Source organism: Microchirus variegatus (assembly GCF_963457635.1).
Source record: "Microchirus variegatus genome assembly, chromosome: 10".
NCBI classification, from domain to species: domain Eukaryota; kingdom Metazoa; phylum Chordata; class Actinopteri; order Pleuronectiformes; family Soleidae; genus Microchirus; species Microchirus variegatus.
The window spans coordinates 16,253,804-16,266,259 of NC_139811.1; the positions used below are offsets into that span (position 1 = coordinate 16,253,804).

Here is a 12,456-nt window from a genome sequence, read left to right on the forward strand (position 1 = left end):
TCGTCATGGAGTATACAGGAAGTAAAGAACGGCTGTGTGGTTCACGAAATCGGAGGTTAAGGAGTCGAGCGCGAGACAGTGGCAACATGAACGAGGTGTGAGCTCGTGTCGTTGGTGAACATGGAGCTGAAGGTCTAATATCTGCGGTGAGTGCGAAGAGAAACGTAACAGGTCACTGTTACGTTTGTGATGGAATGTGTGTGTGTTGTGTGTGTGTGTGTGCGCGCGCGCTCGTGCGTTTTAACCACTGCGCTGCTGGCAAGACGGAGGCTATATGACACACTGGTAACACCACACCAGGTCCACACACAGACCAGGTCCACAAAGAGAGAGAGAGACCAGGTCCTCACAGATAGCAAGTGAAAGGGAGAGCAGGTCCACACACACACACACACAGACCAGGCCCGCACACACACACCCACCAGCATAGGTACACTACACACATCTTTGGGTCATTTATGTGCACAATCTACCTTACGGGTCTCGGTAAACTATTTATGACACACACACACCTTGTTCTGCTTCCCTCCAGGCTCGTCTTCCAGACATCATCCTGAACAGTGACGAAGCAGAGACACTCAATTGCAGTTAGACTTTGATTTAAGAGGCAAACAAAACAAAAAAAACTAGATAAACAGGTAAGTTATCAAGAACATCTCAAGCTGCTAGTAAACCAGGAAGTCCAGTTAAATCTTATCATTTTACCGTATGTTAGTAGGAAGTAAGTTGAACTTGCTTGTTTACTAATTTGCATGGTACATGGATTGTCATTGATTTGAATAATAAGTTGATCTTTTAGTTCTCTTTTTCCAGGTAAACCAAACAGGTGACATACCTTATTTCATCTATGTAAGAGCAGCACATGGAAAGGGAAAGGGAAATTGGGCGGGTTGCTGGTTCGAGTCCCCACCAGGACAATGGCTGGGGCCTATCCCTATGCGCATTGTTGAATGTGCATTTGCATATAGTGAAAAATGGAAGGGTTGTGTCAGGAAGAGCATGTCGACATTAGCATCTGTTTACATTTTTTTTCTTCAGGTTACACTGAACAAATTTACTGTGGGAGACACAAGTGTCTTCACCTCTCACTCAGCCTCTCCTTGTCGTAAGAGTTTAATCGGTCACTCCCTGATATTAATACCCGTCAAAGTAAGTTTGTCTGTCGCAATCAGGCCGATCTGTGGACTCAAGATTGCTGATTTCATCACAGGAGCAGAAACAGAGTCGAGGCCCCAGCTTTCATGTCAACACCTATTCAACCTGCAGAATGTGAGGCTTTTCTGTACTGTATGCACAAGGAGGAGGAACAATGGCCTCCTAACCTTTGTTATTTGACTGGAGATGAATGACAGTTGAGTGAATGGCGCTGGCCTTCAGCAAGATATGCCCCTTTGGACTGAGTCATATTCCACCAGTCTAGGTAAAGTTCACTTGCATTATATTCCCCCTAGTCACGATTGCACTGCAGATAATGAGCATAAAGGGAGTTTAGAGCTGCCGGGCCGGGTTGTGGACGTCTAGTGAGATAGTTGTGATGACAGTGGTGCAGCGTTCAAACAGGAAGAGACGAAGAGGTGAGTTTATTTGTGTTTACAATCACAGCGTGTTGCTGTTGTACTCTGTTTCTAGTCCATTCAGCCATGTTTGTGGTATGTTTTTTTTTTTTTAAGAAGAGAGGGTAGTTTGTGGGGGGGCCCCTGATACTGCTTTCATAATAGACTGCTGTTTGGCTCAGGGGCCCTTGCTAATGAAAGACTCTTTCAGCTCTTTTGCACTCGTTACAGAGAAATGCAGCCGTGTTTAAGCCACAGAGGGTGAAGCTCCTGAGGCCAGGTTTAGAGCTGTAGAGGTTCCCTGGAGTTGGACAGGAGTGAATTTTGCATGTGGAAGGGGGCAGACTGGGCACAAAATGGTGACTGTGCAGTTTTTGGCTCTCACTGTCTAAGAAAATATCTGTACGTTCGCACAGTGTTTCGTAGTATTTGTATGACGACTTGTGATTATTTTCCTGAATATAGTCTTTCTATTATTTCCTGTTAATCCGCTGATTTGTGCAATCAGTTTAGATCAACTTCGATAGCAACCACAGTACTTGAACATGCTTTACACATGTAAACAAAAGAGTATGATAATATAAACTAGAAAGGGGCAATACAAACACTCAATATTTAGACCTCTGGTGTTTTCTAATATATTGTTGCACCATGAATCCAAAACTCAAATATTCAAATTGCTGTCATACTGTTTAAAGGCAACATGTCAATCTGTTGTCGCTGGAATCATCACATTTGACATGTTTGCTTGAGTTGTTTGGAAAGCTAATCATTAAACTAAGTAAAGACAGGGCTCCAGCTAAGAAACAGTTACTGATTAATAATGTGTGGGATTAGGATTTAAAAATGGTCTCTAAATCACAGTAAAACCACAAATGAACAAGGCAGGAGAAGCCTGATTATCTGCATATTTATGAAATGTTTTCCCTTGAGCAACAGCAGTTCGAAACTTAAAATCAGGAGCAGGGACTGCATGGACCAGCATTTTGTATCCGGTTTTACCCGTTTGCACCTTACCTTATTGTCACTGAGGGACTCCTCCCACTCCTCACACTCACTCACCGCTCTAAAGGTTACCTGATATAAACTCAACATTACTGTAAAGCCCGGCCCCCTTTTTGCGTTTCAAGTGCAAGGTTTAAACCCTTCTCTATGCGAGCGCCCAGCTGAGTTTAACTGAAGCAGACATGAGTGACCCACCTGCTCCCAGGAGTAGAAATCTGGTGTAAAGGTGAAGGCGGTCGACGGAAGGACAACATGTGAGTAGCCATGCTGTCTCGTGTCCACCTGCAAATGCACCTGCAGCCACTTTAATAGGTACACCACCTAGAATAGTTCTAATAGTTCTGCTGCTGTATCCTTACTGCTTCATGGCGTGACATGTTCGTGTGCATCAGAGCTGCTCTTCTGCATATCCTGTTAAGTTACTTTTGCGAGTTGTTGTTTGAATTATTATTTATTTTTTGCCCTATTCTCTGTAAACCCGAGAGATGCTTGTATGTGCATACTTGGAAACTGACTTGCCTTCAAAATCCCAAATTGGCATTGACATTGGAAATCAAAAATTGGGCTTTTGCTGCCACCTGTTGGGCTCCAGGCACATTTTTCCTCATGAATACCCCAGCTTGTTCTCTTCACATGTCATAGGACTGTGGGATTCATGATTTATATACGTTTCACCCATCGCTGTCGTCCGTATACTTTAGTCGGTTATATTATCCTGAACCATGTGCTCCTTGGTCTGCTGCTCTGAGACGGTGTAGTCATAACCCTTCTTCCTAGGGAGTCTTCATTTTCTCCATCTCGTGTAATTATTTGCATTACTTTTTATAAGATGGAGAAAATGTAGTTTGTTTTAATTCCTTATGAACTCCCTGTGACCTTGTTAAGACCCTGTGTCTGTCATCTGTGTCGATAAAGGTTCAATAATTAATTGCTAAATGAATCGCCAACTAGTTTGACAATCAGGGTTTTGTCTAATAAGTAAAAGTTCTCAGATTTCAGCGACTTAATAACAGCACAATGTGGAGTGTGATATTGCTTGAATCCAATAGTTCTACAAATGCTGTCACCTAGTTGAAAATTAGACGTGACAACAACTTGTTTTTAGTGCCAACAAAGTAGTTCTGCAACCAGACCAACTTGTCTGTTGCCTTGCAACAACAATGAGCTTGTCCTGCATGCTACACAGGTTATGTCAAGGTTTGTTTCTTTGTATGCAATAGTTCAGAAACTAGAGAAAGAAGTTTCTGTTGAGAATTCTGTCTAATTATTTTCCTTTTGATTTGAATAATATACAAGTGATTACTGTGTGATATTTTCTTCAGTCTGTAGGATATGATGAGTGTAAGTCAGGACGATATTTCAGCTAAAATGCTAATTCAAGAAATGTTGCAGCAGGCCGTATTGCGAGTTTGATCCAATTTCGATTCATTGTTGAGCACCAGTTTTAACAGTTTGATCTGACACTTGGCTGCTCCATTGTCTCCTGCTCTCAGGAGATGGTCTTCAGTCACTTTTGAATGAACTTTGACGAAAATAAAGAGATGCATTCACAGACGCCGGTAAGTTTCATCGCTCCTGCGGGATCTTCAGTTTGTTTTAGAGGAGCCGCTTCACTGTGCCTTCTTCTGCAAACACAGATATGCAGCACACTGACTAAATGTTTGCACGTCGTGATAACAAAAGCCACTCAAGCTGTTGAAAGATCTGTTTGTTTTGTATCGTCTTCTGAATCTTAGTCACGGTAACTGAGTGAACTGTTATATTACTGTTATTGTTGTTATGTTATATTATTATCAAGTGAATAATCAGAATCTTATGCCCACCTCTCGTATACCATGATTGTCTGACAGACGGCGTGATAAATAATGATTATGCAGACATGTGAAGCAGAGTAATATGACTGTCACCATAGCAACCAACAAAGACATAAAAGTTAATAGGAGGTAATTAAAGGAGAGTCCAGAAGATAGAGATACTAAAATAGACAGAAGGAGGTCTTTAATATCTGTCGTGAAATTACGTTTCGCAGCTCGTGCCATGTCCATGGAGAAAGCAGGTTTATTGAATTTCTGGTTCATTCTGGGAACATTAAAAAAATAAATACATTTAAAAAAGCATCCCTGGTGCTGTAGTTGCTGATGTGGTATGATATATGGGTAGGTTACCGAACAAGGCCTGTTCATTTTGTATTGTATTTTATTGTATTTTTATGTTTGCATTTGTATGTAAGGTGACCTTGAGTCGAGACCTTTGGCTTAACTCAACAACAACAGTAATTGATGTTGACATTTTGGTAAATGAAAGTTCAGCGGCAGCACTTCCTGTTGCATGACACCAGCTGTCAATCACACTTTTGCTTATTTCCCTTAAAACGTAACCTAGAAAACTGACACCATCTGCTAATAATGAAGCCCCGAAACTAGCAAATGAGGTTATCTAACTCTGTCACTTCCCCATAGACATATTGACTTATTTGCAACCAGCAGTGCCGCCCTCTGGTGGATGTATACTGAGAAACATCAGTATACAAACAGAATTGCGTGTGATAGACATTTGTTCATATTATTTTCTACACTATAGGTCTGTTGGAACGAATTTCGGCAGTCAAATATAATTTGAATATTTAAAAAAACAAAAAAACAATCATAATTGAATGCAAATGTGTATATTTTTGTTATGCATGTGTTAAAGCGTGGCGACGGAACCCCAGCCCTCTTTCCTCTGTGTGAAAAACAAAATGGTTTGGTCACGTACGACCCTTGCAGAGCAATAAAGTTTTCTGAATCGCATCAATCTCACGTTCAGTCAGAAACCCTGACGGCACTATACCTTCAACTATGACATTTTTTTGACCATATCCAACTTTTTGTTTTTCAGGTCAAACCGGGCCTCCGTCTTCGATGCCTGCGACCCCAGGCAGCACTCGACAGGAGCATGAGCCCATGAACCCCCTTCGTATTTCTGTCGGTGGCCTCCCCATTCTGGCCTCCATGGCTAAAGACCCCCGTTTCCGCCTCAAGTGGAGGCCCATCCTGGCTGTGGCACTCGCCCTGCTCCTGCTCGTGCTGCTCTTCATGCACTTGAGTTTAGGCTTTCGCTTCCACAACTCCCACAACGTGAGATCCCCTCACATCGAGACCTGGCCGACGGAGTCCCACTACAACAACACCTACCCTCTCAGTACACCCGAGCACACGTCACAGGGCACACGCTACCGCATCGGGGTCATTGCGGACCTGGACACGAACTCTAAAAGTGAGAAGAAGCTGATGTGGTACAGCTACATGCGGCGCGGTTACCTGCTGGTGTCAGCGGGCGGTGACAAGGTGGCGGTCGACTGGGACCCAGACATGGTGGTGCTGGAGAGCCACCTGTCAGAGAAAGGCAGGGGTATGGAGCTGTCGGAACTGGTGGTGTTCAACGGGAAGCTCTACAGCGTCGATGACAGAACGGGGGTAGTCTACCACATCGACGGTGGCAAAGCTGTGCCCTGGGTCATCTTACCTGATGGTGATGGCAGTGTTGCTAAAGGTCAGCATACTCTTGGAAAAATACATAAGTTGTGTACTTGAATGCCTTTTGATGTACTTTATACTGAACTCCATGCATCTCAGAGGCCAAGAAGATTATGTTTTGGTCTTTTGCCTTTCTCCATTTCACTTGTATTACACAAAAACTACTAAATCCAGTTGCTTCAGAATTCAGTACATTCTAAAGCAGATCTGGTTAAGGCATAACATAAGGCAATGTTTCATGCATTTTATTGAATTTATTTAGGAATAATCCATCCATCCATCCATTTTCTACTGCTTTATCCTCCTCATGAGGGTCGCGGGGGGGGCTTGTTCCAACCGGGTCTCAAACCCTGATTTTCTTGCTGAAAAGGCAAGAGAGCTAATCACTACGAAATAATCCAGATATAACTAGAAAAGCACTCGAAGAGCGCAGACCTCCGCCAAGGCAGCTCAGTGCCTACAAAATGCACCCTGCCGGCGCATCTGGGTCAGACGTCGAGTGTTGTACGGATCACAAAATTAATCACTTGTTCCTGGTCCCATTGCGGACATTTCCTGAAAATTTCATCCAAATCCACCTGTGGCTTTTTGACTTATGTCGCTAACAGACAGACAGACGGACACACTCGAAAACATACATCCTTGGTGGAGGTTAATAATAATTGTGAAACTAAAAAAAAACAAAAACTTGGTGCTGATTTTAGTGTTGCTGGCAAATTTGCACTTCCTAGTTTGACTATACAGTAAAGTTACGACACTGATTCGTGACCTTGAACAAATATAAAGTGTCTGGTTAGATATGTATGCAAGTGTTTTCCGCTCTAAATATTTTACATGCTTTGATATAGACAACCTTCAAAGGCCTGCAGAGCATTTTTCCTCCAAAAAAAGGCATAGATTAGAGGCTTCAGGAAAAAAAAACCTTCACATTTTTTCCTTCCTACAACCCGTAAACATTTCACAACTCGTCAAATTGGCCTTGTGAACCTTTCAAAGTTGTTCTATGTCAGGGAACCATGGATCAGGTAATTAACACTAATAAAAAGCAGTGTAGTAGCATGTATGGTAATTACTGACAGTGCATTTTCAGTCATATGACAGACATTATTTTGGATGCAGGACTCTTGGTCGTGCTTTTACATGACTGTATTGCTGCTTTCGCTCATACTGATAGGGTTCAAAGCGGAGTGGCTCGCAGTAAAAGACGAGCACCTGTACGTTGGTGGTCTGGGGAAGGAGTGGACCACGACTGAAGGAGAGTTCGTCAACAACAACCCCGAGTGGGTGAAAGTAGTTGGCTACAGAGGAGATGTACGACACGAGAACTGGGTCCCCAAGTACAACGCTCTGAAGGTGGCAGCAGGGATAAAGCCTCCAGGTGAGGACGTAAATCTCACTCTCAACTCGCTTCCACGTGTCTGTTTCCACCTCGCCTTTTTCTGCCGTTATATTCCTCTTCACTTTTGCAGGCTATCTTATCCATGAGTCAGCAGCGTGGAGCGACACGCTGCAGCGCTGGTTCTTCTTCCCTCGCCGCGCCAGCATGGATCGCTACGAGGAGACGGCGGACGAGCGCCGCGGCACCAACCTCGCCCTGAGCTGCTCGGCGGTTTTCAAAGATATCATTGTGAGTCGAGTGGGTCCTCTCAACCCCACTCTTGGCTTCTCCTCCTTCAAGTTTGTTCCCAACACAGACGACCAGATCATCCTGGCCCTCAAGTCGGAGGAGGACGCCGGGAAAGTTGCGACATACATAATGGCCTTCACACTCGACGGACGCATCCTTTTACCCGAAACCAAGATTGGGGACGTGAAATATGAAGGTCTAGAGTTCATATAGAAGGCACAGAGACTGAGGGACTCTCTCTTGAGGACACTGCACTGTTATTCTGTTATGTTTACAATTAAATCACTGTTTTTATTGAGTTAATGCAAGCTACTTCCTCACCAAGTTCTTCATCTTTCAGGGATGAAGCAGAAGAACTGTGAGCAGAGACTTTGGGGTTTAAGTTGCGTCATCTCCTTCCCGGGCACAAACATGGTTCCGCAGTACTGTAGCCTTTCTTATAATGAATGTACAAATGATTTATTCGTTACCTTGCGTGATTTTTCTCTCTTCTTCTTTTTTTTCCTAAAACAGATGTTTTTAATGCACATAGCGTATGCTCTGAAAAGGTTTTAGCGAAATTCTCTGTTGTTCCATGTCAAAAGGCAGCATTCCATATACATAGCAATCAAGTCCGTTTTTATTCTTTGTTTTAAAAAAAAAACAAAAAAACAGATTTTTATGTGGAACAAAGAATCAAACTGCGTCTGTGTTTTGTTTTTTTTGAGGGGGATTTGCTGACCGTGAACTTTTGATTCCTCTTTTCTGAGACATCTTATATAACTCACATTCGTTTCTTGCTACATAGCTGGCTCCAGTTGTGCAATATTTGCATTTTTTTGTATGTGAAACATAACTTAAGGAAAGCAGCAGGAATGGCGAAGTGAAACTGTATAGACCCCTTGCAGAACTCTTAGGAGGACTTTAAAAGAGACGCGTGTCGTCGGCCTCAACGAGAAGGCACATTTGAGGACAGCAGAGGAGAGAAGGTAACGTGCCTTCATATTTTTTTAGGATACATCTAACTTTTCGACTGTTAATTTAATTGTGTTAACCTTTCAATATTTGAATGAATTGAATATCTTAATCTTCATGATACTTTTAAATCATTCCCCCCCAATTTACTCCATGATGCAGTCACTGTCTGGTTCTTTGTGTCATATTCTACGTGTGGTTATTTGAACAAACATTGACTTGACAAAATCCACAATAAACAAAGTAAAAGACTTAATGGATGAGTTGAATTTCTTTTTTTTCTTTTTTTTTATGTTATTAATTATAATTAATTTTTACTGTGATAGTTGTGGTGCATTATTGTACTGCAGTTATTATAATATTATTCCCTCCAAATAAAAGTGATTTTATACTATATTTTCCTTATGAAGCATTACTTGCATTGATTGACGTGCATTTCAAAAAAATAAAGAAAGACAGTACTTTTTATGATGCAAATAAGTGAAGGATATAGGGAACGTGCTTCTTTTTGTCAGAAATGCCGACTCGTCGAAACATGTGCGTGCTGTGGCTTCTGCTACTTCTCCATGTCTGTGACGGGAAATTCAGAGTCGACCAGTTCAGTGAGTCACCCCAAGCAAGTGCATAACCATCACATAAATTATATGATATTTGCAATGCCCATGTTATTGATGCACTGTAGATATGCGATGAATGACCTTTGTGCTGTCAGGGCCTTGGGTGATTCTAACCTCTGCTCTCCCACAGAGAGCACAGACCAGCCACAGGAGGGTAACGTGAGGCTGGTTGGCTCCCAAAGCGCTGCTGCGGGCCGCGTGGAGGTCTACCATGACGGCCAATGGGGGACAGTGTGTGACGATGGCTGGGACATGAAAGAGGCCCATGTGGTGTGTCGCCAGCTCCACTTCCCTGCAGCAAAGTCTTTTGAAATCGACCAGGACTATGGACAAGGTGCCCTTCACTTCCATTAATGGCCCACCAGAGGGCAGTGAAATGATTGCTATGAGTGAGGGATTTGTGAGTTCAGATGACCGCACAGATTTTGTCATTAGAAAGGATCTGTGTGAAGTGTTAATCTCATAACAATCAAACAAATATATATCCTTGTTAATTTCACAGCCTCTGGGCCCATTTGGCTGGATGATATTCAGTGTCAAGGCACCGAGAAACATCTGTTCAGTTGTGGGTTCAAAGGATGGGGAGTAACTGACTGCACCCACAAAGAGGATATTGGAGTTACTTGTGAAGCAGAGGGTAAGAACCAACCTCCTGCAACCTTGATTCAGCAAAAGCAACTTCCTGTGTAATTCAGTGATGTGATTTGTGATTTCAGACGCGAGTTTGGAAGACTCGAGACACTTGGTGGACCACGCCTTCAGTCTGTCTGACTACCTTGGCGAAATATTTGACGGCAAAAAAGGCTGCGACTTCCTGATCATAGTCAAGAGTCCCTCTGGAAACAAAATACAGAATGGGACTCTGGAGATGTTTGAAACACGGATCTGCGCCCACAAAATCCTCCTCTCACAGTTCCCGCTCTTTAATGCTTCACAAGACATTTCGAACATCACTGTTGACATCAGCCTGTCCTGCCAACCATATTTCTCCTCCTTCATAAGGTATACTGAGAGTAAAATCATATTGTTTTAAGATACACAATATATTCTATTAAAGGTGCAGTGTGTAAGAATTACTGAGTTAGTGACCTCCGAAGGCCCTAGTATACCTCCATGCACATACCGTGCTTTGTCCCTAAAAAAATGCGAGAGTGCAGGCGAGGGCAATAGTATCCAGAAGAGCGGAAGTCTGCGAAGTGTTCTATTCTTGGCTGCACTGTGCAGCACAGAGTTCCACACAAACTTACAGCCTCAGAGGATTTACGTGTCCAGTGGATACATTTTATATATGATGGCAGTGTGCCGGCTAGAGTCGGCAAATGCTAACTGCTGTTAGCTGCTGGAGCCTCAGTGACGCTGACGTAGTTCCCTGTATCTCATTTGCATTTAAAGAAACAGGCACTCAAAACCGAGCGTTCTGGGCAGGGCTGTTTTGGCAGGGTGATTGAACTGCTGTGGTGCTTCATTCTTTTGGTATTTAGACCAAAGCATGTCACAGACATGTTCATTAGGACACCAGGGAACTAGGTTAACATGTAGAAATAGGGCATAATAGTCCTTTATCCTTTGAGTCCTTTAAGTGTGTCAGATAAGTTCGGTTGCCTTTGCCATTCCTAAAAGATGAAAACACTCTTTTTCTCCTCTGCCGTAGTAAGCTGCCCCTTCAAAATGTAAAAATGTGTATGTTTGGGTGTTTGATGGCCACGTTAAAGCAAAGTACCAAGGCTGTGAAAACTAGCAATTTTCTAAAAAACAATTATTCACTTATACAAATCTCTCAACACGCCCTTCTAAACTCAACACACTGGACCTTTAAATTGGAGTCAAAGTCATATGATTTAATAATAATTTTCTTCTCAACAGGTACATTTACACACGCAAGATAAACGTGACCCTGTCCTCTGTGCAGTGCATCCACTGGATGGCTTCTCAGTTTGAGGTGAAACAGCTGGTGGAGGACGCAGCCAGGCTCTTCTCTAAAGTCCTGCCAGAGGACACTTTGTTTCACACTCAGCTATCCCTTTACAAATATGCAGAGGAGACTGGGGACTTGGTTCTCCAGGAGAACTGCATCCAGTACCTGGCCTGGAACTTTGTGAACCTGACCACATCTCCAGCATGGGCCGACATCTCCGTGGAGCTCTTTGGAGCCATTCTCTCCCGCTCAGACGTGGTGGTGCCGGACGAGTATTTTTTGCTCCAACGCGTCGAGAGCTTGATCAAGGAGCGGGGCAACGCCACCAGTTTGGAAAGCCAGGTTGACCTCCTGAACCGCATCCGTTTCCCCATGATCTCCGTGGAGAAACTGTATGCACTTGAGGTCAACTCCTCCCTTTTCTGCACTCATCAGAAACTATATCATGACAACATGTTGAAAGCGTTCCAGTTTAATGTTCTGCTCTTCAGCAATCTTTTGTCCAACCCAACGTTTGACACAGCTGATGAGCTTTACCAGCCAAGGCTCTACACTGATTCCCCATGGAGCATTGCTGCTACCGCTGATCAGCAAAGCAGATCATTCGACACACCTGTCCACAACAGCCTGATCTTTCAGGGTAAAAGGGTTAACTGGGGGGTGAGCATCTTCACCAGACAATATCAATGTTCAAACCATGGGTTGCACTGCAAGTCCCTCCCCATGGTGAGGCTGGTGTCCCACAGCAACTACAACCAGAAGGTTATCTTTCATAATCGACTTCTGCTGATGTGCCAAGGCAAGTACATCTGTGAGGTCCAGGGTTTCAAGGACAACGTGGGCTATGTCTCTAAAAATTCCACCGATGGTCTTTCCTATCCCTGTCCTGACAACCAGTACACGTACCGCTTTGTCGTGAGACCAGAGTATACCTTAGTCTGACGAATCCTTCCATACGATCGCTTTGTCAGGCTGTTCTTGTAATCGACGACATCATCTGTGTGTCTCAATATGTGTTGACACCTCTGCATTGATTCAGTGATTTGAAGCACATGATATCATAACCTGCTTTTTTAAAATGAGAAATAAATCAATCTCTCAATTGTTTTCTGTGTATCAGTGTTTCTTTTATTTTAAAACAGGTGTGTCCAAACTTTTTGCAAAGAGGGCCAGATTTGGTAAGGTAAAAATGTGTGGGGGCCGACCGATCAGCCTGACATTGTTTGAACCAATAACATTAAATACAAATGTATGTAATCTATTTCATGAA

The 12,456-nt window shown here is 43.2% G+C and overlaps 2 protein-coding genes across 2 annotated transcripts; both read left to right on the plus strand.

Moving 5' to 3' along the window:
* Positions 1-26: 26 nt before the first annotated feature.
* On the plus strand, positions 27-8,008 carry cant1a (calcium activated nucleotidase 1a). The gene is made up of 4 exons (XM_083896259.1): positions 27-146; positions 5,436-6,089; positions 7,248-7,451; positions 7,543-8,008. The coding sequence occupies exons 2-4, from the start codon at positions 5,459-5,461 to the stop codon at positions 7,911-7,913; spliced, it is 1,206 nt and encodes a 401-aa protein (XP_083752385.1). The 5' UTR covers positions 27-146; positions 5,436-5,458; the 3' UTR covers positions 7,914-8,008.
* Positions 8,009-8,384: 376 nt separating this feature from the next.
* Positions 8,385-12,249, plus strand: LOC310933359 (galectin-3-binding protein A-like). Its single transcript, XM_083896831.1, has 6 exons — positions 8,385-8,668; positions 9,170-9,256; positions 9,402-9,605; positions 9,774-9,908; positions 9,988-10,273; positions 11,135-12,249. Exons 2-6 carry the CDS (start codon positions 9,172-9,174, stop codon positions 12,126-12,128), a joined length of 1,704 nt encoding a protein of 567 aa, XP_083752957.1. The 5' UTR covers positions 8,385-8,668; positions 9,170-9,171; the 3' UTR covers positions 12,129-12,249.
* The last annotated feature ends 207 nt before the right edge of the window (positions 12,250-12,456 follow it).